Source organism: Hesperophylax consimilis, chromosome 24 (genome assembly GCF_061612785.1).
Source record: "Hesperophylax consimilis isolate HC1 chromosome 24, BYU_Hcon_1.0, whole genome shotgun sequence".
NCBI classification, from domain to species: Eukaryota; Metazoa; Arthropoda; class Insecta; order Trichoptera; family Limnephilidae; genus Hesperophylax; species Hesperophylax consimilis.
The window spans coordinates 10,752,512-10,779,420 of record NC_142859.1 but is presented as its reverse complement, the minus strand read 5'-3'; the positions used below and the strand labels follow the sequence as shown (position 1 = coordinate 10,779,420).

The 26,909-nt window shown below is 33.6% G+C and overlaps 1 protein-coding gene across 1 annotated transcript; it reads right to left on the bottom strand.

The window, feature by feature from the left end:
• Nucleotides 1-289: 289 nt before the first annotated feature.
• Nucleotides 290-26,909, bottom strand: LOC149411894 (pickpocket protein 28-like). Its single transcript, XM_089646357.1, has 11 exons — nucleotides 26,734-26,909; nucleotides 22,535-22,732; nucleotides 21,380-21,537; nucleotides 17,796-17,904; nucleotides 16,350-16,461; nucleotides 14,912-15,036; nucleotides 6,873-7,024; nucleotides 5,305-5,358; nucleotides 5,119-5,213; nucleotides 4,531-4,636; nucleotides 290-656 (listed from the first exon to the last, which is right to left on the bottom strand). The coding sequence occupies exons 1-11, from the start codon at nucleotides 26,907-26,909 to the stop codon at nucleotides 499-501; spliced, it is 1,443 nt and encodes a 480-aa protein (XP_089502483.1). The 3' UTR covers nucleotides 290-498.

Here is a 26,909-nt window from a genome sequence, read left to right as displayed (position 1 = left end):
TGAATTATGAAAATTAAAAAAAAAAGATTTACATAGAAAATAATATTTTGAGTATTGGGATATATTAAAATGAAAAGATAGGTAAGTAAAAATAAAAAAAAATCATTAACAAACAATTACATAATATAATAATAGCAACCAAAAAACTAACTTCTTATTTCAGTGTACTACTGCAAACTGAATAACTTTATGTTGATGAACATCGGTGGATTGCGAACGGCCGGCGTGGGCGAAGTCTATCGAATTAGTGCCGAATGAACTCGGAACTCCAGAAGTGCAGCGCGCGCCCACCTTTCTTAAATAAAACTCGTTTTGCATCCACCTTAGATGGAAATTTGTCCTAATTAAACAGAATGGTATCTCACTAGTTTCTTTATTTGGTTTCTGTTCCTTGAGTTAAATAGCTGTCTGTCCTGATAAACCATTGTACCAGTTAAGCAGAATCGGTTGTACATATAACCTAAATATTTTGTGTGATGAGAATTTTATTCCGTTAATCTATTGCTTCCCAATTGCCAAGTCATTGTGTTTCACTTTGTTGTCGGTTTTATAGTTAACCAGGTACCAGAAAAGTCTCAGCGTAAAGAAGTAGACTATCTCCATGAAACTCAGCACACTGCAGCCCAGAAATAGTCCCGCCATGCCTCCAACTGAAACTAAAATCAAAACATATTTGGTTTGGGGTGTTTTGCAGAATTTCAAATGTAACATTGTCATCAAACAGCCAATTAGCGCAATTTAGTTTTTTTTTGCACTTGAATCGTCCCGTTATGCTGATTCTATAATTTTTTATTTATTTATTTATTTAACGCCCAGAGGGCTTTTACATGGTTGGTAGTATAATTTTAATTTGACAGATACTTTGAAACATAAAAATATGAATAAAATTATATTTGATAAAAGCTATGCAACAATTCATACAAACACAAGAAACAAAAACAGAAAATTACAGCTATTTGTAGGTTTACATGATGTGTTTAGGAGTATTGTTGAAATAAATGTTTTAAATGATCCACAAAACTTGCCAAGTTGGTATTGAATATGTCAACATCACCCAAGTAATGATTTCCCATGGTGTGAAGTCGTTGTATCGGAGAGTGGGCAATGTAGTTACGCTTATGTGTGCTGCTGTAGAATATTTTATTTTGTCGTGTTGTTACTGTGGGTGTATGTATAGGATATAATGACAACAATCTACTTAATAAAGGAGTTGCTGTTGCGGACGGACGGCCTCACTTTGATATTCATACAAATCTACAGTTTTATTTCGAAATTGATGAAATTTTGTACATTTGATCTTCAAAATATGAGGAAGGTGATACATGAGATTTCGAAAAACGAGTAAAGGCCAGACAACTTCAGGGGCTTGTAAAAAATAATAATTATTCTACATGTAACGTGTTCTATTACACGTAAATGAACTGTAAATCAAATCCACAATAATACGACAATAAAGTTCATTCAATTGGGTTTGGTGGAATGATGGAAACAACCTACCTTGGATTCCCATGAACACCGGCAATAGGGCTCTCGACGAACTTGCACTGTTCACAGGGTGAAATTTCCTCCACAACGAGATAATCTTTAATATGATTTTGATATTTGCAAACAGAGCACAAAGCATGTGAATAGACGACGAGGACACAACGATTACACCTTCTTGCTACACGACATGAATACGAATGTTGACTTGCGGCAATTTACAGTGCAACAAATCATCTTCTTTCCAATGTGGGTAAGGCTGTTTTTGAGTAAGGAAATGGATAGTAGGTATATGATGGGAAAAATGGTAGATATGATCCAAAACTGTTTCATTTCTGTTGGTGTCTGAAGTTTTGGACCACCTTGTGACCATAGGTATCCAAATTGATAGACTAACCTATCAGGGAAAGGGGAACGAACCAAGTTGCGCGGAGTGCGGAGGGAGTGTGACTGTCTCTCTTTCTGTTATTTATCAATAAATTAATCCGATAGTATTCAGTCAATTTGTATTGTAATATACAGGGTGTATCGGCACTAACCCGACAAACTTTAACCATCTATTCCTTAGCACATTTGGAGTAAAAAATGTTATGGGCACTTTGCTGTCCGGTAGCATTTTTTTTTCAATTAAAAACAAAAAAAATAAAAATTTCCACACTCCATCACTGTCATTGGCATTGCTTTTCGTGTTCAACAGCTGTTATAAGCAAGTATGTCGAAAAGCGTCTTCGCTCTTTTGCACACACTAAATAATAATAGTTAAAAATGAGACGAATGGTGCCGTGCCATTTCGTTGTGATTGTAAAAGCGCTCCAATATAGGTACACACGTACATTATTCAACGGAATTCGAATAAAATATTGCCAGATGGGTTTTCAAACTTTGACAAAGGATAAAACAGTGGTGACATGTGGTGAAAATATGAATGATAAATTTTTTATTAAAGGAAAAGTAGCTTTATAACACCTATTTTTAAAAAAGGAGATAAATGTCAAATTGAAAATTATAGACCCATATGTATTATGTCATCACTACCTAAACTTTTAGAAAAGATTATATTAAGTAAAATCATGCATCAAATTAAACCAATTATATCAACATTTCAACATGGTTTTATGCCAGACAGATCTACGTCATCTAACTTATTGCTTTACGAAAATTTTATTTCTAATGCACTGTCCAAGGGTCTTCAAGTTGATACAATTTATACTGACTTTAGCAAAGCCTTTGATACTGTTTCTCATCGCATTTTAATGGAAAAATTAGAACACTTGGGAATAAGCGGCAACTTTCTCGAATGGCTTAGAAGTTACTTATCATACAGAAAATTATCTGTAAAAATTACCTCCACAACTTCTTACACTTTTTTTGCCTTAAGTGGGGTCCCCCAAGGTTCCCACCTAGGACCAATTCTTTTCCTACTATTTATTAATGACATTTCACTAATTTTCGATAATATTCACTTTCTTCTATTCGCCGATGATCTAAAGATGTTTAAATCGATCGGTAATTCTTCTGATTGTTTAACTCTACAAATGAACTTAAATAAACTTTATGAATGGTGCATCGTAAACAAATTACATCTTAATATCAACAAATGCCAAACGATCAGTTTCCATAGATCTAAAACCCCTTTATTATTCGACTACTCAATTAACAATGCCAATCTAAAAAGAGTTTTTGAATTCAATGACCTTGGAGTTATCTTTGACTCCAAATTACGCTTCTTGAATCACATTAATAGCATTACCAGTAAGGGATTACAAATGCTTGGATTTATTCTCAGAATCGCTAAAGACTTTAATAACATAAAAACTATAAAATTACTGTACACGTCTCTGGTTAGAAGTCAGGTTGAATACAATGCAACCATTTGGTGTCCTCATTTCAACTCTCATTGTTTACAAATTGAAAAAATTCAAAATAAATTTTTACGTTTTATTAATTTCAAAATTGGTATTCCTATTATTGAAATCAATTATGTCAATTTACGCAGTAAACTTAACTTATCGAAATTATCTGAAAGGCGAAAAATATTTGATCTTCTTTTATTATATAAAATTGTGCATTCAAGGTTAGACTGCCCTGACACTATAAACTTGCTATCTTTACATATACCTCCAAAATATACTAGACGGAATATTTTATTCTACAACAATAACTTCGCCACGAATTCTGTGTTAGAAAGAATACATAGGTTGGGCAATGAACTAAGTGATGTCGCTGACATATTTAATTTAAACTTTAATTCATTTAAAGCCAAATTAGTCTACCACTTTTTAAATGTAAATAATGTGTAAGAAATCATTATATTTTTTTTCGATTTTCTATTGTTTGTTTTATACTGTTGCTAAAAATGAAATTTGTAATTTTTATGTACTTAAAAGCCCAATAGGGCGTCAATAAATAAATAAATAAAAGAAAAACCTTACCGGACAGCAAAGTGCACATAAGATTTTTTACTCCAAATATTCTAAGGAATAGCTGGTTAAAGTTTGTCGGGTACGTGACGATACACCCTGTATAGCTATTTAGTCCGTGAAAATAAAATCTGCTAATTGCTGGCTGCGGAAAAAATTTAACTACAAATCCCAAATCGGGTAAACTAAGACAGTTAAAAGGTAAAACAGTTCGTGCTTGTTTACTATTTATTTGAACACTTTTTCATAGTGTTATAATTTACCTATTTCACTCATTTTTAGCGTCACTATGCAACCCGATTTGAAGACGGTTCGGTTTAAAATGAACATTCAGGTCCTGCTCAGAAAAGTTCCACAATGGACTGCGCCTCAAACCGTTGCCTTACTTTAGGGAACTTTACTTTTCTGCACTGGGTATGTTTATTTCAATTTGCGCTCTTCGGCGATCAACATATGACATATGTCGTAGTTTTTTCAAAGCATTCTCGAGTCCAGGAGGTGTCAAAAATATGGTCATGTAGTTTGCCTCCAGCACATCGAAATGACATCCAGATTTTTGTTAGGGCAAGTCTATCATTTTGAATATCTATGATCAAAAGATATTTCACAGTTAATATGAAATTTTTACCTAACACATCTGTAAATCCAAATATAATATCTCTTCTAAAGCGTAGTTTGGGGTAGGACACCATCCCCCACTGAAGATTTGTTCCCAGAAACCAGTGCTGCATGGACTGAAAATAGTAATACATACAAATACAATTATACACGGCGTCTGGAAATACGCAGTAAAAGCGAGAAACTGGTGAATCCAAAAAAAAAAAAAAAGATCGAGCATTCAGATTTTTAAAAAACTTTTTTCCATTTTACGGCAACTAAAGGGATAAACTACTTTTGGAGCCGGGTTCAAACTTCGGCACATTTTAAAAGACAATAAACAGCTGATAGTAACCCTGTAAAAACCATTTTTTTTAGTAAATTCCAAATTCTGTCTCGATTTCCTCGAAAACAAAAAGATTAAATTTAAAAAAATTCTACCACAAAAATGACTCCAAATGTAGATTCTCCAGATTCCTGCTTATTATTTTTAATAAATTAATAATAATTGTGAAATTACACAGATTAACTATTCAAATTCCGAGATAATACATCGTCTTAATTAAAGTACAGGTATTGATTATTATTCCGCCATCCCAATATGACATAAAATGCTTACCATTGACTGCACAATGTAATTGACATCATCGCAATTCGGTAAACATTCGCACACTTTTTTGTTTGCAGTTTTGTCGTACAAACTCAAGACGTAATCTGGAAAGTATTTCATTATAAATTATGGAAGGTTAGAAGATTATGAATAAAACGATGATTTAATTTTGAAAGAGAATTAATAAATAATAACCTGTGTGTTTCGCCAAACAATGGAGGCCTTCAACATTGCAGACTTTGTCTTTAGCTGAAATTTTAAAAAAGAATTTCATTACATATAATACTACAAGGCAGAGATTGTGTGTACTTCATCGATGATCATCCTAATACAGGGTTTTCCAATAAGAGGTGTTATTTTGAATAGCCCGCTATTTCGGTAGATGTTACTTTTGAAGCTGTCATTTTTTGATATTTGATAAGTAGAAACTATGCCATTAATAAAAATGGAACGATACACGCTTCAACAACGCATTGAAATTATTAAAATTCACTTGAGTGAATCAAATGCAAATCATCTTGAGTGATGAGGCCCATTTCCACCTCGGTGGCTTCGTCAACAAGCAAAATTGTCGCATCTGGGGCTCGGAACACCCAAGAGTTATTGTTGAAAAGCCTCTTTATCCTCAACGTGTGACTGTTTGGTGCATTTTATGGTCCGGTGGAGTCATCGGACCTTACTTTTTCGAAAATGAGGCTGAAGCAACAGTTACGGTGAATGGATTGCGCTATCGGGAGATGATTAATGATTTTTTATGGCCGGAATTGGATGGTATTGATCTGGACAACGTTTACTTTCAACAAGACGGCGCTAAGTGCCACACAAGCAACGAAATCATTGATCTTTTACGATTGAATATCAAAATAACACCTCTTATTGGAAAACCCTATAAAAGCCATTCATAAAAAAAAATCCTTTTTTGCACGACTTGTATGAAAACGTAAAAGACAGAAGATGCTAGAATGTCAAATGTTTTTAATCATATTCCTATAGACATTTCGCAAATTATTTTGTGGATGTTCAGGCACAAATATTTAAATGTTTTTCGATCATTTTATAAATAACTTAATTTGCCACATTATACAATACAATCATAACCGAAAATGGGTTCGTAAGTAGGAGATTTTGAACTTTAAAGCAGTTTTCATAGGGCTTATACTTTATTTTTTCTGGGCTTATAAAAAGAATAATCTAAAAAATACTCGATTATTTCAGAGGCCAAGATGTGTTCTATTCGCAGTATTTAATTAAAGCATCTGAAACATTTCAAGGCGACCAAATTTTCAAACCAAAAACACATGATTTACCATTACTACGTAGTGCATCGCCTTAATGATTTTTTGTTTAGTGGGTATGTAAAATGTAACTAAGAAAATTTTATTTCGATACAATTTTGTGTTTCTATTTATTAATAATTACATACATTTTCGACTAAACAAGTAAATATGTACTTAAAAAAATTCTTGCACTCACTCCCATTTTAATTTAATTTTCACATGTTTACTAATAATTTTCAAACCATTTTACAAAAGATATTTTAATGGTAAGGTCCTGTTTTTATTAACATTAAATATAAATAACTTACATCCGTAGGTATTCCTCTAGAAATATTTGAGATTTTACTGATTTTAGTAATACGCTCATCAGAAATTATTAAAAATGTAAGCGTCGAGCAAACCCCAGCTATTAGAGTCTTATGTCGCATCTCTATTTCCAGTAATATAAAGTTATGTGTTATCTAAAATGAATGGTATAAAATGTACCTGTCGGTCTGTAGAAATGTGGAACACAACCACATAGTTTTACACAAAGTGATATGCGGCAGTCTATCCTGCAGAGGTTGTAGCTGTACACTGGACTGTGAAGAAGGTTGGATTCTTTCAGAAATCTACACTTTCGTTGCAAAACACTTAGCCTGAAACAAATTAAATGTTAGAAAACAATGTAATTTCATGCGCAATCAAGTTATTTTTAAATTTTTTTATTTTTATTATTATTTTTTGAATAAATAGTTAATACATATCAACAAACAAGTCCTGCTAAGCCAATTGAATTGGCTTGTCAACAGGTGCTTAAAGTTTAGTTTCATATACATTTTTATAAGTTATAATTTACATCTTATATCTACAGAATCAACAATTTTTTCATACAATTTTTCATACATATTAAAGTAAATATTTTTTTTCCGATAATTAATTTTTCACCATATATTTAACCTTATTCATAGATTTACATTGCTTTATAGTGTCAGGTAATAAATTAAATATCTTCGGTATGTTGTATTCAAACGTTCTCTGTCCGTATTTATTATTAAATTTCGGAACTATTAACCCGTCATTGCGCGTGAATCTAGTACTGTATTTATGTTCTAATTTTTCTTTATGCTGGGGGGTAAATATATACTGAATTATGATTTTTTGCCATAGAATAGCCTTAACAGGTAAAATTTTGGCACTCTGAAACAGCAACGGTGTATTATGTCTCTGTTTAAAAATATTAGGGACGACTAGTAATTTTACAATTGCGTTTTGTGCAACTTGGACTTGTTTCAGATTGGTTATAGTAGTATTTCCCCATATTGTTAATCCATATCTTATAATAGATTCTGCCATTGACATATAAATTATTTTAAGTGTTTCAATTGATAGGAAAAAATTTAATGTGTACATTCTGCCAGCAATTGATCTGAGTTTTTTACAGATTTTTTAAATATGTTTGTCCCATTTGAAATAGCAATCTACTGTAACACCAAGATAGACATATTCCGTAACTAATTCTAAGCTTTCACATTTTTTTTTCAAACTTTAGTTACGGTGTATGGAAGTGCACACTCGAAGCGAGGCAACATTAGGGAGATTTTCGAATGCGTATGGATTTTTAAATGTGTAGTTTCTAAAACTTAAAGCAGTTTTAATATTCTCCTGAAGGAAGGATGGGTGACTCCGAAACCGGTAGAGTGTAATTAAAATTAAAGTGGTCTAAAACAAATTTACAATTTTTTACTGTACACTTGTATTTATTACATTAACTCCACACATGAGTCATGTCAATTTCCTTTCATTTTTTTAGGAAAGGAAGTTCTGGAAAGAAGAAATATACAGGGTGTATCGGCACGTACCCGACAAACTTTAACCAGCTATTCCTTAGCATATTTGGAGTAAAAAATCTTATGGGCACTTTGCTGTCCGGTAACATTTTTTTTAATAAAAAATTTATTATTCATATTTTCACCACATGTCACCAATGTTTTATCCTTTGTCAAAGTTTGAAAACCCGTCTGGCAATATTTTGTTCGAGTTTCGTTGAATAATGTACGTACGTACCTACGTTGGCGCGCTTTTACAATCGAAATGGCACGGCACCATTCGTCTCATTTTTATCTATTATTATTTAGTGTGTACGAAAGAGCGAGGACACTTTTTGACACACTTGCTAATAACAGCTGTTGAACACGAGAAACAATGCAAATGACAGTGACGGAGTGTGGATTTTTTTTATTTATTTTTTGCTTTTAATGGAAAAAAATGTTACCGGACAGCAAAGCGCCCATAACATTTTTTACTCCAAATGTGCTAAGGAATAGCTGGTTAAAGTTTGTCGGGTACTTGCCGATACATCCTGTATAAGGTTTGTAGGAATCTGGGGGTCGGTATATTCCGGAGTGACGTATGTATGAATCTGTAGGGTAAATTATAGAAAGTTTACATCTCCCGAAAATAATAACAACATTACTTTTACCCACATTCATGTGAGACTAGTATCACTGTGAACCTGCGCGCGATACCTCGCGCGGCAAATATTTCATTCTCTCTCCAGTGGTCTAGCTGCTGGCTTACCCCTAAATCTCCTCTAACGTACGCGATCTGTTTTGTTCATAAAATTATTGAAACGTGAGTTTTGTTTAAATAAAAAAAAAACTAAATTGAAAATATTCGAATTCTCATTTTTACACACCGAGAGTAATCACGCAACCTTGGATTCTGCGGATTGGAGAACCACAGAATCATTCTGCCAACAACCCATTTAAATTGGCGATAATCACAATCCTTCAATAATCCATCCTTGCACTGCAGTTGGGTACTGAGAGTCCGGCTGGAAAAGTCAAACGGTTTCCCTCAACTGATCTCTCCCGATTCGGCCCGCCACGCAGAGGTGTGTAGACGCATCCGCCACCTGGACCTGGACAAACCTCACCCCAAGAACCCAGGTAACCCTGCTAAGCCACCGCGAACCGTTTGGGGTGACCCATAGCAGAGGTTTTGGTTATTCAATGAATGGTTAACAGGGCAGCCATACCAATACCCACGCCCCACAGTGGGCTGAAAATCGCCTTTCATAGACATAGAGACATGAATTTTCAAGGGTATTTTTTTTGGCTAGAAATGGATTCTGCTGATCTATGCTTTTAAATTTTTCTTAAAAAAATGATAACTCCTTCATTTGTACACGCAATTGCTTCGTACGAAATTTTATAGCATAGTAATGATCAGCAGAATCCATTTCTAGCCAAAAAAATACCCTTAAAAATTCAAGTCTCTATGTCTATGAAAGGCGATTTTCAGCCCACTGTGCACAGTGTTTTGGCTTGCAGTATAAATAAAATATTGTAAACTAGACAAAGCATACTCATATTTAAAGCATTTATTATTAAAATGAATCATAAACATAAAAAAGTTTTTTTTTCAACTTAAGGATTTAAAAAAAAAATCGCAAGTTGCGCCACAATACGAAGTATGTCAAAAAAATATAAATAAATAGTAGTATATCTGTGTGTAAGGATAGAATGGCCAACCTTATGATTCCAGAGATAGCCTCATTTTTAATGTCAGCCATACAAATTTTTCTTAAAAAATGATAACTTCTTCATTTGTACACGCAATTGCTTCGTACGAAATTTTATAGCATATTATGATCAGCAGAATCCATTTCTAGCCAAAAAAAATACCCTTGAAAATTCAAGTCTCTATGTCTATGAAAGGCGATTTTCAGCCCACTGTGCGCGCCCCAAATTGAAAGTCAACTGTAAAGATTATAAAACCCTTAGAATACGGGAAATAATTTGTAAATACCTCAAATCCAAATATAACATTGAAAATTATATTTGAAATAATTGACAATGTCGTTTTACTTAGGAATTTCCGTGAACAGTATTGAAATACGTTAAAAACTTCTTAGGCCTAGCTCTACCCATTGACCGGAAAGTAGTCATAATTTTACTACTCTGCTATTGTAGTCGGTCGTATTGTAAGGGTTAAAAATAAGTAATGATAATGCATAATTGATGGGTGGAAAAATGTTACTTTTAAATTATGAAAGATCTTCAAGTTTCATAAAACACGAGAATTTATATCAGAAATCTCTTAATGAATCAAACGAATACATTCACTTCATGTGGTCATCAGTCGAAACGAATAATTCGAATGAATCTGCCAAAATCTAATAAGAAATATAATAATTATAACTACTCTGAACATAATTGACCGAATAAACTACATAAAGCAAATAAATTAACAGAACGAAACCCGGCGAAATTCTTTATTACACATTCAGTCGCAATAACTTATGTTTTAACTATAATTTTTATCAATAACTTATGAAGAAAGTTGGCTTAATTAAAAGTTTCATAAATAAGACTTCTAAATCTGGTATTATTCATTATCTAAACTTGCCATCTTTTACATCAGTGATGCACAACCTTTTTTATCATGTCGCGAATTTATTCATTTGGAAATTGTTCACGTGCCGCCAAGGCTTAATGTGTTTTAAACACTGTGGTCGAGAGGTTAAGATCATTTGATCCGGATCTAAAACTTTTTTAGTTTAACGTATATAATGATTGTATTTCATTTAATTTTTATATTTATTGTGTATTTGAATATGTTACAGATGCATTATATTGCCTTAATGAAAGACCACCTTTTAGAACAGAAAGGTTACTTGAAATGGCTTTAACATTGTTAAGTGACCATAGCTACTTCCCACAACTCCTTCCACCCCCATCTTCCCAAATTATGCCTCAAAATGTGCTCTAATAATAGGGTAGTTTTTTCTTTTCTAAAAAAATTACGATAATGAAGGTATTTTTATGTTGTCGAATAAATTTTCTTTATTGATATTGTCGATTTGCCGCCAAAACGACATGTTCGTTTTTATTCTTGAATTCGACGGTGTTGACGTCATACCGTGTGACATTGGTGTTTTCTATACCAGTTATAATTCACTACGGTAAAGAGTTCAACCGTTTTTCTACGCTCTAAAAATTAGGTGCATTATGTTGTATTTCAGAGATGGATTGCACTCGACTCTTTAGTATATTTAGCTGGTTGGCCAACCATATACATTAAACTAATTTTGTTTCTTCTAAACCAAAGCCTCTACATTATTCTAGACGGTAACGATGAAAAATGTACCATTGTCGATTTGCCTCCAAAACGACATGTTCGTTTTGGAGGCAAATCGACGATGTTGACATCACAGATCACACAGGGCGACATTGATGATACCCGTCTTACCAGACATTGGCGTTTTCTATGCCAATTGGAACCGTTTCGGAATGTGTCGTTTTAGTTGATTTCAAATGAAAACATTAAAATAACTAATTTTCAGTACAGTGATCAGAATTAGAAAAATAAACACGAAATCTTCCACATATTTTTAAAGGTATTCATAAATTATGAAAATACCCCATTACTGGGGTTGCAATGACTCCAAGCATTTGTGGCTCTTATGAGGTATTCACAAAAATAATTTATATTCACTATTTATTTTAATACTAATTTCTCCCTTTTGTAGTTTGTGAACCTTTGATAAATTGGCACTACCGTTAAAAAGGTTGTGCATCACTATTTTACAAAAACAAGCAAGTTAATTGGAGCTGTAAACATGTTTGTAATTGGTGTGGACAGAATTAATGACAAAAGCCGACACAAATGGCAGTACCAGTATGTAAAGAAGCATCAATAAATTTTATATCCCAAAACTAGATTTCGCCATATAATTTTATTGCAATTAAGATTGTATCAGGTGAATTTCTTTAGACATGTTAAAATGTACCATGATTTACCTCTCTATCGCATGTCCTTTGAATATTATTCCACAATAAACATTAAGACGAGGACGAGTTGTCAAGTCGCCTGGACATCAGAACGGGCTGTCGTGTTAACAGTATATGTATGAATCATATAAGCTACGCGGACGACATGATCCTCCTAGCTCCGTCGATCAAGGGATTAAGATTACTCCTAAACATTTGTGAAGAATATGGAAAACAGCATAATATGATGTACAACCCGAAGAAGACGGAATTGATTGCGTTCCACCACGGAAAAAGTCAAGATACAAGTAATATGCTCCCCGTATACCTTAACGAGGCAAAAATAAATACATGTTCGAACGTGAAATACTTGGGGCACATTATTAATGAAAACCTATCGGACGATGGCGATATCGAACGACAAAGGAGAAGCCTTAGCATAGTTTCTAACATGATTGCCCGCAGATTTTGCAAATGCAGCAATACCGTTAAAAAAATACTGTTCAACGCATTCTGTACTGGCCTGTATACGTGTGAGACATGGTGTTACTACCGAACTTGCTCGATGGAACGACTCCGAATTCAATATAATGACGCCTGTAGAATAATATTTGAATACCGAAGATACAGCAGCGCATCGACAATGTTCACGGAACTAGGACTGAATGGATTTGCCGGCCTGATGAGACACCGGGTCACTGGAGCCAGGATGCGGCTAATGGCCTCCGCCAATACGTTGGTGACCGCAGCCTACCAGCACCAAGCGCCACTCCTGAGTGAGCGCTGGGCCCAAGCGCACTCAAGACCACACCCTGCATAGTTTTCCTTATTTGATAACTTATTATATCTATTGTACAAAAAAAAAATGTATATCTATATGGGACGTGTGGGATTGCACAAACCTCCCCACATCCTGGAATAAAATATTATTATTATTATTATTAATTTATACAATTTGCTGTACACAGTTAGTTTATGGATATCAAATAATTTCACAGGCTAACAAGTAAACAAGTTGAACATGTTATGAATCTAATCTATATAAATCTTAAATTGGTAGTTATCACAATGTTTCACAGCGTGACATACAATCTACAAGCGTTTCTGTTTAATATCAAATAATTTTTGTCTGCATAGTAAATATTTTTTGTTGCATTACAGGATAAACCCACTAAGTGCTATAATATCACTTAAAGCGTTTAACCTCAAATGGGACAAGAATGATAATGTTAACAATGTTTTTGATAATTATTTGATGGCTGTTTGACACAAAAAATTAATCTAATGGAACAGTTTTACCGATTGCATATCAGTATCAAATCAAATTTGTTAAAGAATGCATGAAAGTTGGTATAAATTGAATAAATGGTATAAATGATGTATAGGATTTGCGATATAAATGGAAAATTCTTGTATAAATGAAATCAATTGTAGAAATGGCATTAATATATCCCTTCCTATAGCCCCCACCTTAAACCGCCTGACAAAGCTGCTCAACCGGGTAGCGGACATAGCTCCCCTGCCTTTCCACTCTACAGATTTCCACTATCCACTCTACAGAGCGGGCGCGCTCGTGAGGTGTCACATAAAAGTGCAGATGTTGATATGAATGGTAAATGTTGGTAGAGAGGGAAAATGCTGGCATAAATTACGAATGCTGGAATGACTTGCAAATGCTGATAAATGGCAAATGGCAAATGTTGGTGTAAATGGTATCAATTGTATAAATGGCAAATGTTGGTGCAAGTGGCAAATGTTTGGTTTTATTTTATTTTATTTGGTTGGTGTAAATCAAGGCTGTTAAACTCAACTGTTAAAGACCTTTTTAACAGTTGGGCGAAATTGACGATTTTGAATCACTGGCGGGCCACTGAATACCTGACGGTTCCTATTTCCATGGGGGGGGGGTTGTTACTACGGAACTTCGCTGAGAAGAAATTCCGCGCACCCAAAAACATCATATGTGATTCCCCACAACAATTTTTCGAATTCCATGGGGGGGGGGGGGGGGGGTGGCTACAAGATTCTCCATTTCTGACGCATATCAAAAACCGGTGTATTTTTGTTTAAAAAGTAAGTTCAACAGGTTAGATTTTTTCGTCGCTGAGTCTCGTTCTGAGTAGCCTAAATAGCGATAAATCGCCTTCGTTGGCAACACTGGTGACCGCGCGCAAGCTGCATTGTTTGTTTTACCGCGGGCCCGCGACACTTTTTCAAACTGGCGGATTGGCGGGTTTTTTGAAAATGGTTCACGCGGGCCACTTATAATTCGTTCGCGGGCCACATTGTGGCCCGCGGGCCTGGGGTTGGGCAGCCTTGGTGTAAATGGTATCAATAATTATTGCATAAATGGCAAAATCTGGTATAAATGGCAAAGCTGGTATAAATGGAATCATTTTTTTATTGTTTGTACTCCATTTTAAATTTAAGTATTTAAGAAGTTTTGATAATAATTTTTCTATAGTGATTTATTTTTGGACTACGAGTATTATGCCGGGTTGCGCTACTTTCTTATTTAGCCAACGTTTCTGACAGGATTAAAGTGTCCATAATCAAAACAGATGTGTAATATTTCATATTTTTATTTAATTTGTAAAAAAAACTGTTTTTATAAACAAGTTCTGCTGTGTAATTACTATTACACGTGACATCAAACTATCAGTTTTGTATAAATGGCCAATGTTTGTATAGTTGGTAAACGCTGGTATAAATGGTACAGATAGTATAATATGACATGCATAAATGGTATAAAATGGTACTTTTTCTTACTTAGCAGCTTCTGGAGACGTGTAAATGGTAAGGGCTGTCACATAGAGTTTCATGTAGAATCCATCTTCAGATGAATGCCTTTGACTGGCAATGTCCGGTGTCTCGAGAGGTCCATGCAAGAATACCTGATACAAATTGATGATGTTGGTAAGTTATTTGATTAACTTGAAGTAATCCTGAAGAACTTGAATTAAATACATTTAACCAGGAATGCTCTAACAGGACAATACATACATATATTTATGTGTAAGTATTTATTAGAAACATTGCGGTGTTTCACGTAAATTCAAATTTAATACAGTCATCAAATAATGGCCAATCAGAGCCATTTGTTTTTTTAACATTATTTGAAAAGTCCCCGTTAAAAGCCTAGCCTAAGCCTGTTTCAGCTGTTGAACTAATTGTGATCAACTTAAAAACAACTGTCATGTTGTTATGCTTGTCAGCTGATCAAAATTTGATAGAAAGCTGAAATGGACCTAGAATTTGCGTTAACGGGGACCTTCCGAATGTCTACAAACAAAAATGGCGCTGATTGGCCATTCGTTGACAACGTGACATTTGAATTTCTGTGAAACACTCCTACCTAAATATATATTTTATGTAAATACAAAATGAGATAGGTACCAGTATTAAAATAAGGTAAGTTCCACTATTAAAATGAGCTAGGTAAAAATATTAAAATAAGGTAGGTACCATTATTAAAATGAGGTTGGTATCATTATGAAATTGAGGTAGGTACCACTATTAAAATAAGGTAGGTACCATTATTAAAATGAGGTTGATATCATTATGAAATTGAGGTAGGTACCACTATTAAAATGAGGTAGGTACCATTATTAAAATGAGGTTGGTATCATTATGAAATTGAGGTAGGTACCACTATTGAAATAAGGTAGGTACCATTATTAAAATGAGGTTGGTATCATTATGAAATTTAGGTAGGTACCACTATTAAAATGAGGTAGGTACCATTATTAAAATGAGGTTGGTATCATTATGAAGTTGAGGTAGGTACCACTGTTAAATACATAAAAAGGTATCTACTTAATTAGTGATTTATAAACAGAATTTATAATCCAGCACCAAGGTTCATAGAAAATGTATCGTCTTCTACGAACCTTGATCCAGCACTTAATAATAAGAAACATGAAATAGTTTGAATTCTTTACAAATCAGTTCCAATTTTGAACATAGCGTGATTAAAATATTATGTCATGGGTAGGTACCTACTTTATCACTTACAATGAATTCTTCTTACAGTCAAATTCAAATTTTCAAATTTTGAAAATGACATTTAAATTAAAAAGCAAATTTGAGTTCATTGAACCAGATTTCGCACAGGACATGAACTGAAATTAGTACTTATGTTTAATTCAATGAAAAGATTTTTTTAAGAAAATGGAAACATTAGTTGTAATTAAAGGAGCTTTCTCACATCGTAGCCTGTAGACAAGTTGATAACTTGAGCAAATATCTCCCCGTCGAGCGGATGCACAAAGAAGGTTGTGTTTCCTTCTACTATATCTCTTCTGTTCTGTTCCCTGTAACTAAATAAATCAAATAAATTATCGGTCTCAGTATTGCGTAGGAAAAAAGAGGATCTTGTAGGAGGTTCCAAATAAAATTTACCTTACCTCCCCCTTCTCCATTGCACATCCACTAGGGTCGAACCCCCCTCCCCCCTTTAAGGTCGAACTCTCCCTTGCAAGTGCTATAGCCACCCTCATGACGAATGACGATTGGGATAGCTATAGTATGTGTAAAATCAAATAGAACGTAAATTCTTCGCTTTCTGCTTGTATTTGACTGACGATTGACGACTAATGTCGATTGGGGTAGCCAAAGCACTGGTGTTAAATAGCACTCAGGTGTACATCACTCAAGTGCAAAAACTTTTTTAGAAGTTCCTTTGTTTTTTCACACGCAAAAATATTTTTCCATAGAAGAATATTTTTGGCATTAGCGCTTTTTCCATGTCTTTGTGAATGTACTAATTCATATTCCACTCCCTTGACTCATATTTCATACATTCTTCAATTATAATAACACAGGGACATCCCTACCATGGGGTTTAAATAACATTCTAATGTATATAAAAAAAGATATCATAAAAAAAAATTGCCTAAGGCGCTTAGTGTTTATCTGAGGTTTATAAAATTTTTCCAATCTCTTCACTCTTATCCCTTATTTATCTAGCTGGGGTTGTCATCGTTGGACAGGCTCTAACCTTATTTAGGAATTGGAACTTATGAGTGGGGTACCTATACGTATATTTAACTAGTTATTATTTTATTAAAAGAATGTTTAATTAATTTTTATTTAACCTTTCTAAAATTTCGAACATAAATTGCGTAATACACAATAAAAAATGATACCTACTAGCAGTGTTTTGAATTTTTGTAAATATTTTAAACTTTTAAATGCGCATATTATCTCCAAATCACAATTGGGCGGCATAGCACTGTCTTGCTCAAGCTCATTCAATAAATTTATAAAATCATTATTTTGGTGCTTATTTCTACAGGTTTTTGGCTTTCGAAAACCGCCCCCAAACTCAGTGTACCCATGGCTACCTTCACGGCTTAAAATGGTCCTGCGCATCCTTCATTATGTCTTGAACAAACCCTCACCCCATGAACCCGGGCACCGCTGCAACGTCACTAAATGTAACGAACCATTTAGGTGACATATGCCAGAGTTGTTGGTTAGACGAGTAAAGGTCTCAAAAACCTTGTCTTATTACCACGGCGTTTGGTTTGTGTGGCTAAAACCTAGTCTTTAGGATGGATTTATCATACCAACGCTGAACCGACAAATAAGAAACTAATTGGTAAAACAGTGTGTAGGTACAGGGTAAAGTGTGTAAAGTTTAGTTACTTACCCCGGTGAGCTGTAAACAGCAATCTTCGAGTTCACAGAATAACACAATCCCAATTCTGTTATTGTTGGCTCCAGAAACAAATTCACCCCAGATGTTCCGATTGTTAAACCTAAAATAAGTCAAACAGCTGTGAAAAATGTAATAATCATTTTAGATGAATTAATTAAACATTGTTGGGTGAAAATCAAAGAAGAAGTTCTTCACTTTCTGCGTATCATCGTCTGAAAACATTCGACACAGGTAGGTGTATTTTCTGTCTTTCGTTTTCTTGAAAGACTGGTAAAAGATTTGTAAAAGGTTGGATACGGAAGAATTATTCATTTATTATAAAAAATGTTTTTTTTATTTTTATTTTTTATTATTTTTTTATTATTTCTTTTTTATTACTTTAATAATAACAAAAAAGTAGTGACGCAAAGATTGCCACAAGGCAGCATGTCTGCAAACCTAAAGCATAATCATTTTGTTGGTAAATTTAGTTCAATTTCACGATAATGTCTATATATTGCACTCTGGCCTCTTCTTCTGATTGTAGCGGCTTCCTTTATCATGTTTCCACTATTCCTCCCGTGGATTATCATTTGGGTAAATTTTGGAAATATCTCAAATTCAAACACAATTGGAGAAGTCAATTTTTATGAATTTTCGAATTCTTCCAAGTATCAGTTTGGCAAATTTTGAATATCGAATTTAAATAAAACAAACAATTGGGTAGAACAGTACTTTTTTAATTGTCCGAGTCAATGACAATCACATCTAGGGGGGTATAACTCCGATTGAAAATTTGAACCGTGAATATTGTGACGTCATATTGTTGCCTAACTTCATCCACCATTGAAAAACTCTTGAAAGTCTATGGAATAAACTGGAGGCCGTTCTGGATCGTGATTATATCATTCTAGGTAGAATTCCATCGTTCCACCTTATTCATTAATGATTGGACGTGTATATATAATTTATTTATTGATTAATTAACGCCCTTTTTCTGGGCTTTTACATATGAATATTAAGAATTGTACATAACTGAATTGCTTCATTAACAACATTTTATATTTGTTGAAAGATAAATTGAAGATGTCCACTGACTTGGTATGATTGTTTCCCTCCATTAGTATTCTTGGCAAATAGGAATACATATGGTAGTTAGTCCCAGAATTTCTGCACTGAAATAAATCCTGACTATTAGTGTTAGGTAAGTGGAATCCGGAAGCTTATCAATTCTAGCAATACCGGACTATGAACTAAATAATCTAGAATTTTATATAGAAATACCAAGTCAGTGAAAATCCTTCTGTCTGACGATTTGAGCATATTCATATGATCTAACAGAGTATTGTCGTTCAACATAATTGCTGGAATACCCATTTTAAAATTTATAAAACGTAAGAATTTGTTTTGTATTCTTTCAACAGCTTGTACATGTATATTATAATGTGGGTTCCAGACAGGAGAATTGTACTCATGATGACTTCTTATATAGGCAAAATATAACAATTTAATACACTTTACCAACATTTTTAAGCCCTTATTAGAGATTTCTGTTATGTGGTTAACAAATGAAAGATTTGATTATGTGCATTGTCTTACTGAAATAAAAATACTTAACCGTGGAAAAAACTTAAAAACATTTAACCGAGGTTTTCATTTTCCTGTCATGAAGTAATATTTTGACATTTAAAACATTTTATTTAAAAATATTTTATGCTAATAAGTAGGCTCCGAATTAGAATTGTGCTGTCTGCATATTGGCATATCTATGGTTAAATAGAGAACCAATTTATTTCATACAAAAAGTAGGGAAGATATCGATCTAGTGGCACTATTTATGATGGCATCCACAGTGAAAACATTTTATCACTTGAAAAGCACTTGCAGGTAGGGAGTTTGTCCTTATAAAACTAAACGTTTTTACACAAAACAAAAACAAAAATCCCCACTTGTTCTATATTTACACATTTTGTTTACAGAAGCTTACATCAACACAACACTACACAACTGGGGTAAAATTCGGTTTATGGGAGTCACTCGAATAACCGAAATTGAACTTGATTTAGACTAATTTAGAGCTGGGGAATCCGAATCTGTAAGAATTAGGTGGGGGTCGGCACTATTAACTGAGTTATAGGGTTTTGAAATTTCGTACGCGATACATAGAAACCATGTTTTATTTATCGACTATGACTTAAGAAAATCAAATTAATGACTTTTTAATATTTTGACATTTCAGAAGTGCCAACTAAAAAAAGAAAAGTGTTGCCATATACTAATAATATTTTTTTACAAAATAGGTAAGGTAAGTAGGTAATAGGTAAGTAGGCAGAAGAACATGGGAAAAAGGTATTAGAATTAAATCACAAACCAGTCTATACAAACCTAGCGTAGCCCACAAACTATTTGAAAACTGGGATATAACTCTAAAGGGGACGCGAGCAGGCGTTATTAAAGGGGCAATTTTTTGTAACAGGAAATAACATGGAAAAAAGGTATTAGAATTAAATCACAAACCAGTCTATACAAACCTAGCGTAGCCCACAAACTATTTGAAAACTGGGATATAACTCTAAAGGGGACGCGAGCAGGCGTTATTAAAGGGGCAATTTTTTGTAACAGGAAATAACATGGAAAAAAGGTATTAGAATTAAATCAAAAACCAGTCTATACAAACCTAGCGTAGCCCACAAACTACTTGAAAACTGGAATAAAACTCTAAAGGGGACGCGAGTGGGCGTTATTAAAGGGTCATTTTTTTGTTATAGAAAATCACAGTTAGGTTAGGTTATATATATATATATATATAAATTTAATATTTACAAGATTTTAAATAATAAACTACAAATCTGGCAAATGATATTTAATTTTCTGAATTTTCCATGCATTGATATATTATTATATGGTAACACTTTTTATTTTTTGGTTGGCACTTCTGAAATGTCAAAATATTAAAAAGTCATTAATTTGATTTTCTTAAGTCATAGTCGATAAATAATACATGGTTTCTATGTATCGCGTACGAAATTTCAAAACCCTATAACTCAGTTAATAGTGCCGACCCCCACCTAATTCTTACAGATTCGGATTCCACAGCCCTAAATTAGTCTAAATCAAGTTCAATTTCGGTTATTCGAGTGACTCCCATAAACCGAATTTTTTCCCACAACTGTACTAAAAAAATTTAAAATCAGAATTGAAAAAATACATACATTGTATTGTGTTGGGGACGGAATAGCACCGTCGCACCGCGGAATGCAATAGGAGTGGAAAGTTCAGATATGCCGACTTACCTTTTTCTTTTCTCCCACGGTTTTCTATCCTTTGCGCTGGTTCATACACAAATCACTAAATTTCACCACAATGCGCGAGCTCACGATGGCTTTTTAGTTTCGACACGGTCGCTAAAGGGCGCTCCGTAATCAAACGTTGTTGACAGGACGATTTTTTCAACTCAACTAAAGTTCAACTAAGTCGGCATAGGAGAGGTAGGAGTTGGGTCGGTGGGCAACAATAATTTCATAAAGGAGATCAAAAGGAAAGGTGTAGATAACACGATGCTAGGTGCCAACACATTGACTACAGTAAGGTTTTACCTGGATCAAAAGCTTTGGATAAGTTGACCAACAGTTGCATATAGTCTTTCCCCTCAATACCAGGATAAGAAGTTAAATTTTCGAAGTTGGAGTAATTTGCTATGGCCAGAGATTTTACAAAACTAATGAATTGCTCCTGATCCGCGGGCTCTTTGATTCTCATCCTCCTGAAATAAAAAAAAATAATAATTGTCTACTTCATAGATAATAGAATCAAAGAGATTGGTCACGAAACATTATTAATATGAAAACGTGCACATAATATAAATAAATACACAAATAAAAATAAATATTCAAAATTGTGCGCCGGAGGCGCCATACCCTTTTTCCACTTCCACAAGTATTAATACCTAACCTTTACTATAAGTCAGCATGATTCCAAGCCAAGATATCTTCCATTTAGTTGTTGTGTGTGGTTCCACCGCATCCCTTAAAATGTTTTATGCTCGTAACTCAATAGGCGCCAGGTAGGTATGCTGTCATTTTTCTACCGGTATTACAATGGAAGATAAGAACTAGCGTTATTGATCCCTTCGGCACCGGTGCACAGTTGGGAAATACGCCATACGTGCGACCAACATACGTACATGATTGACATGAGAACGGATCGTTTCTACGACTCGTTCTTTAGTGCTATAGCTCGGTTGTGGAACGATTTGCCGGCCTCTAAGTTTCTTCCCTCCTACATCATGGGTCTCTTCGAAAACCAAGTTTACTACTTCCTCCTATCAAAAAGACTCTTCACATAGCATCCCCAAAGAAGACATAGGCTCTGAGGGAGATTATTTTCCTCAGGGTTTGTGTTGATGACATATTACAATTAAACCACTCTGTTCTTTCCAGAAATCCGTAATTACCCCTTCTCATTTGTACACCTTTCACTGCAACACCATATATCTCTCAGTATTGGGTATCTTACTCTTCTCTTTTTTAACTAACTATTTTTTTTTCATAGATTGTTTTATTATTTATTCCTCATTATAAGCATCATCGTGATGCTACTGAAACCACGTACCGATTACCTGTATACTGGAAGTATGCAACACCGCTCCCGCGCCGCAGCGACCCGTGTACGAGAATGTTGATTCCTTACCGAATTGGTAAACCGAAGGTTTAAAAAAACCTTAAACGTAATTTCTCATTCCTACTACTTACATGATATAATTATTGATTTTCTTCATGTCCAACTTGTTGTGTGGGCAAACTGTGACGCAGGGAAACGTTGTATTCCATGCAAACATATCCCTATCCATGGATACTACGGTGGGTGAGTCCTGGTAGCGCACCCAGGTGCTGATGCTCAAATAAATAGCACCCCATAAAGCAAGCGCTACGATGAAAATCCATAGTATTCTGTGGAGAAGACAAATAGTTAAGACAACACAATAATCTATTAACCTAAAATTATTCAAAAACTATCAGATAAATATTCTTTTATGAACTTCTTGTATTTGATAAGTTTGCAATTGAAAATATCCACCTTGGATAATACGCTATTCTAATTGTTGCATGGTCTGTTCAGGCAAGATTTCTGCTGGATTTTTGTGGTTTGGTATTACATAGGCTCTTTTCCATATTTCAGGTACCGTGCCTTCGTTCATTGATTTATTATATATATAATGGAGAGAGGTTTCGCGAGTTTCAGCGCAATTAGCTATAAAGTATGATGGAATGTCATCACACTCCGCGCTTGTGTTTGTGTCAAGAGCTTTTACTTCTTTCTCGTGTGAATTTTACCATGGTTATATTTTTGTTATTTGTGTTTTCTGGTAAGTGGAATGCAGGTAGGTTATTGTCGTTTATGTAAACTGATTGGAAATATTCCATAAAAATATTTATTTATTTATTAATCTTAAGTTAGCTCACATCTTCGTGTGTGCTAATAGTTTTATAAACATATAAACATGTACATTGTTTGGCAAACATAATCTTTCTTAAAATATTTCAATAAAGTCACAAAAAAGAAACATGAATAATTGAGATAGACTTATTTTCTTAATTCATTTTTGAACTTATTAATATTTTCTATCACAGCAATTTCCTTCGGGATTTTGTTATAGAGTTGAACGGCCTGGTACATCAGAGATTTTTGGGTGCTTGTTTTTTTTCTTGTTGGCAATCTAATTTGCTTAGAATTTCTCGTTCCGTGTCCGTGTATCTCGTTATTGTAATTTATTTTTCTTTTCAGTTCCTTAGACATCATCCCTATGTTAATTTTATGTATAAAAATAAGTACATTCAAATACACAGTTTGCTTCACCGTCAAAATATTCAGCTCCTTTAACATGTCTCTTATCCGTGTGTATATGTTGCGCTTAAGTATTATTCGCATTGCTTTATTTTGCAGTATTCGCATTTTTTTCATTTTCTCTTTATTGCAGAGAAAAAGAATACTTGAACAGTAATTAAAGTGTGGTGATATAATTGTATTGTATATTATCTGGCATGTTTCTTTATTTACTTTGTTTCTGATTCTACCAAGAAATGATATTTTTTTGCAATTTTTTTAATTGTATAGTCTGCATTTTTTGAGAAGTTCAATTTTGAGTCTATAATAACACCTTGATATTTAATTTCTCCCACTTTTTTTATGATTTCTCCATTTATAGAAACCTTTGGTTCCTCATGCGTATTTGTTCTGCCTATATGCATGTATTTTGTCTTATTTACATTTAGTTTTAATTTATTTAGTTTGAGCCATTTTGACAATGTTTCTAAGTCACTATTTATCTTTTTGATTGCTTTCTCATAATTATCTTCTGCAATATAAATTAGTGCGTCGTCTGCAAACAGTCTTATTTTGCAATGTTTTAATATTTTTACCATATCATTTATGTAGAGTATAAACAATATCGGACCCAATACAGATCCATGCGGTACACCCAGCTTATTTTCAATCGGATTTGATATATTGTTTCTTATCTTTGTTGTTTGTTGTCTGTTGCTTAAGTAGTTTTTAAACCATTCCAGTTCTTTCCCTTTTATTCCATATTTTTTTAATTTTTTAATAACTCTTTTTCTATCTATTGTTTCAAAAGCTCTCTGAAAATCTAAAAACACCGCAACAATTTGCAAGTTTTTATCTATATCTTCCTTCCAATCATCAATTACTAAATTTAACGCTGTTTCAAATGAATTATTGTTCCTAAATCCAGATTGTTCGTCACAAAGGATGCTATTATTTTCCAAGTATTCTTCAAGTTGAGATTTAATTATGTATTCCATCACTTGCTCATATTTTGGTAACATATTTACAGGTCGAAAGTCTTCACATTTTTTCGTGTTCGAAATCTTTGGAATCGGTATCACCATAGACGTTTTCCATGATTTAGGAAACTTCCCTGTTTCTAACGATTCGTTTATTAAACTAAGAAACTCTTCTCCTATTACAGGTAATGCATGTTCTAATATTTGAATAGTGATCCCATCTTGGCTGGGCTTTGATTTGATTTTGGACAGTATTCTTTGGAGTTTCTGGCCGTCTATTTTCTTAAACTTTAATTCGCAACTTTTTTCTTCAAAATTGAAAATTTCTTCTTCTTCTATGATTGGAATATTTTTGTTAATTTCTTCTATACTTGTCACAAAATATTTATGAAACTTATCAGCCATGTTGTTTTCGCCAGCCAATTCGGTTGGGAATATGATATCTTTTTCCACATCTTCACATTTATTTTTCATCATTGACTTAAGTGTTTTCCACATTTTCGTTGGATCTCCCCTTTCCCGTTGAATTTTGTTGATGAAATGTTCATTTTTTGTATCCTTTATAAGTTTTGAGTACTTGTTTCGAATTGTTTTAAATCTATTCCAATGTTCGTTATCCTTCGTAATTTTTGCTATTTTATAATAAGTATCTCGTTCATATTGCATTTGTCTTAGTTTTTTGGAATACCATTGATTATTGGTTTTAATTACTATACGTTGTTCAGGCATTATTTTATTTATTGCATCAGTCATATTGGTTATTATAGTTTCACCTTTTTTGTGAAAATCTAAGTTATTTACATCTTTCCAATCTTGAATCAATAATTCTTGAATCATTTTACTCTTATCGTATCTTTTCAGGTTTCTTCTTTTAATAACTTTTTCGATATTTTTGATGTTTTTATTTTTTGCCATCACTATATTAATGATGCTATGATCTGTTATTTTAGGTGTATCTAATATTTTTACATTTAGTTCACAATCATTTGATAAAACAAAGTTCTATGAGTGTACAAGTTGATTGTGTTATCCTAGTGTATTCTTTGACCAACTGTTTCATTCCTGTAATGTTGATGGTGCTTTTCATTTTCTTTGTATAAAAATCTGTTTCGCATTTCATGTTTATATTGAAGTCTCCAATAATTATATTGAGATCAGTTTCTTTTAAAAAATTTGAACACCAGTTTTCAAAATAATTTATAAAGTCACTTTTACTGGCATTTGGGGAGTGATAAATTACGCAGTATACTCCTGGTCTAAATCCTTTCTTAATTTATATATTACATATGTCTTGGCCATTTTCAGCTTTTTTATCATCTAGGTGGATCGTCCTTGTAAGAGACGGTTGTGTTTTTTTTATGTTATTGAAATGATTCCAGAAGAGTTTAGGATTACCATTCATGTTACTTTCAGCAGTGTGTACCTATATAATTAATGTAGAGTTGTTGTGCGATTCGGTTTTGTCTAGATCTTAAGAGTGAAAACGTTTGGTAGTCACGTGGATTTTGAAATTTTAATTATATATATTTTTATCTTTAATTATTTTTATAAGAGATGATGTATACCATGGTGGATAGTTACAATTTTTTGCCGGTTTAGTTGGTACATAATTTATTTTAATATTGTTCAATATGTTGTAGAAGACGTCACTTGCGGGTTGAGTATTCAAATGGTTCAGTTTATGATCCCAATCAATTTGGTTAAGTTTTGTGTTTATTATTTTTATAAAGTGATTTAGTGATTAATTAAAATGTAAGCCTCGAGCAACCCCCCCTTCCCGGAGAAGACCCGTCGTGTGTCGCCAATCATCAACCCCCTTTTACACCATTTAACATTATTGCCTGCATTAATTTGTCACTTTTAAGAATTGTATTAGGCCATAAATATTTTCCAATTTAAGTAAAGAATATTCAGGAAAAGTTTACCAATATAAAACCATAGAAGAATAATACCAAGAACGATGGGATATCCATATTTTTACCACGCATACGAAATAGAGATCTTATTTCTACAGCATTCAGGCTACTTTCATCCTCTGCCAGTTCCCTGCCTCACTGATATACACCAGTATTGGTATCAGCACTCCATTGTGGACTTGGACTTGAATAAATTCGTGAAATTAATTACGAATAATTAGCATTACTTACATCTCTACAGGATGTCGTCCTTTCTTTGTGAAATGGTTGAGTCCATGTATCGAGCTGGTGTCTAAAAACATGATTAGGAATCTCTTGCCTCGCCCATCCAGCTTAGAGCATAGACTAGCTTTCTTCACGATCGCGGCTCGTTCTAACTTCTTTTGGTGTATTTCCTCCGATATCAT

What these genes read in the sequence shown, in the direction of transcription:
- LOC149411894 (XM_089646357.1), bottom strand. Translation starts at nt 26,909, where the DNA reads ATGATATCGGAGGAAATACACCAAAAGAAGTTAGAACGAGCCGCGATC. An exon ending in AAAATCAATAATTATATCAT is followed by an intron (nt 21,538 to 22,534) that starts GTAAGTAGTAGG and finishes CAGGAGGATGAG; the next exon opens with AATCAAAGAGCCCGCGGATC. An exon ending in ATCCAAAGCTTTTGATCCAG is followed by an intron (nt 17,905 to 21,379) that starts GTAAAACCTTAC and finishes GACTTATTTTAG; the next exon opens with GTTTAACAATCGGAACATCT.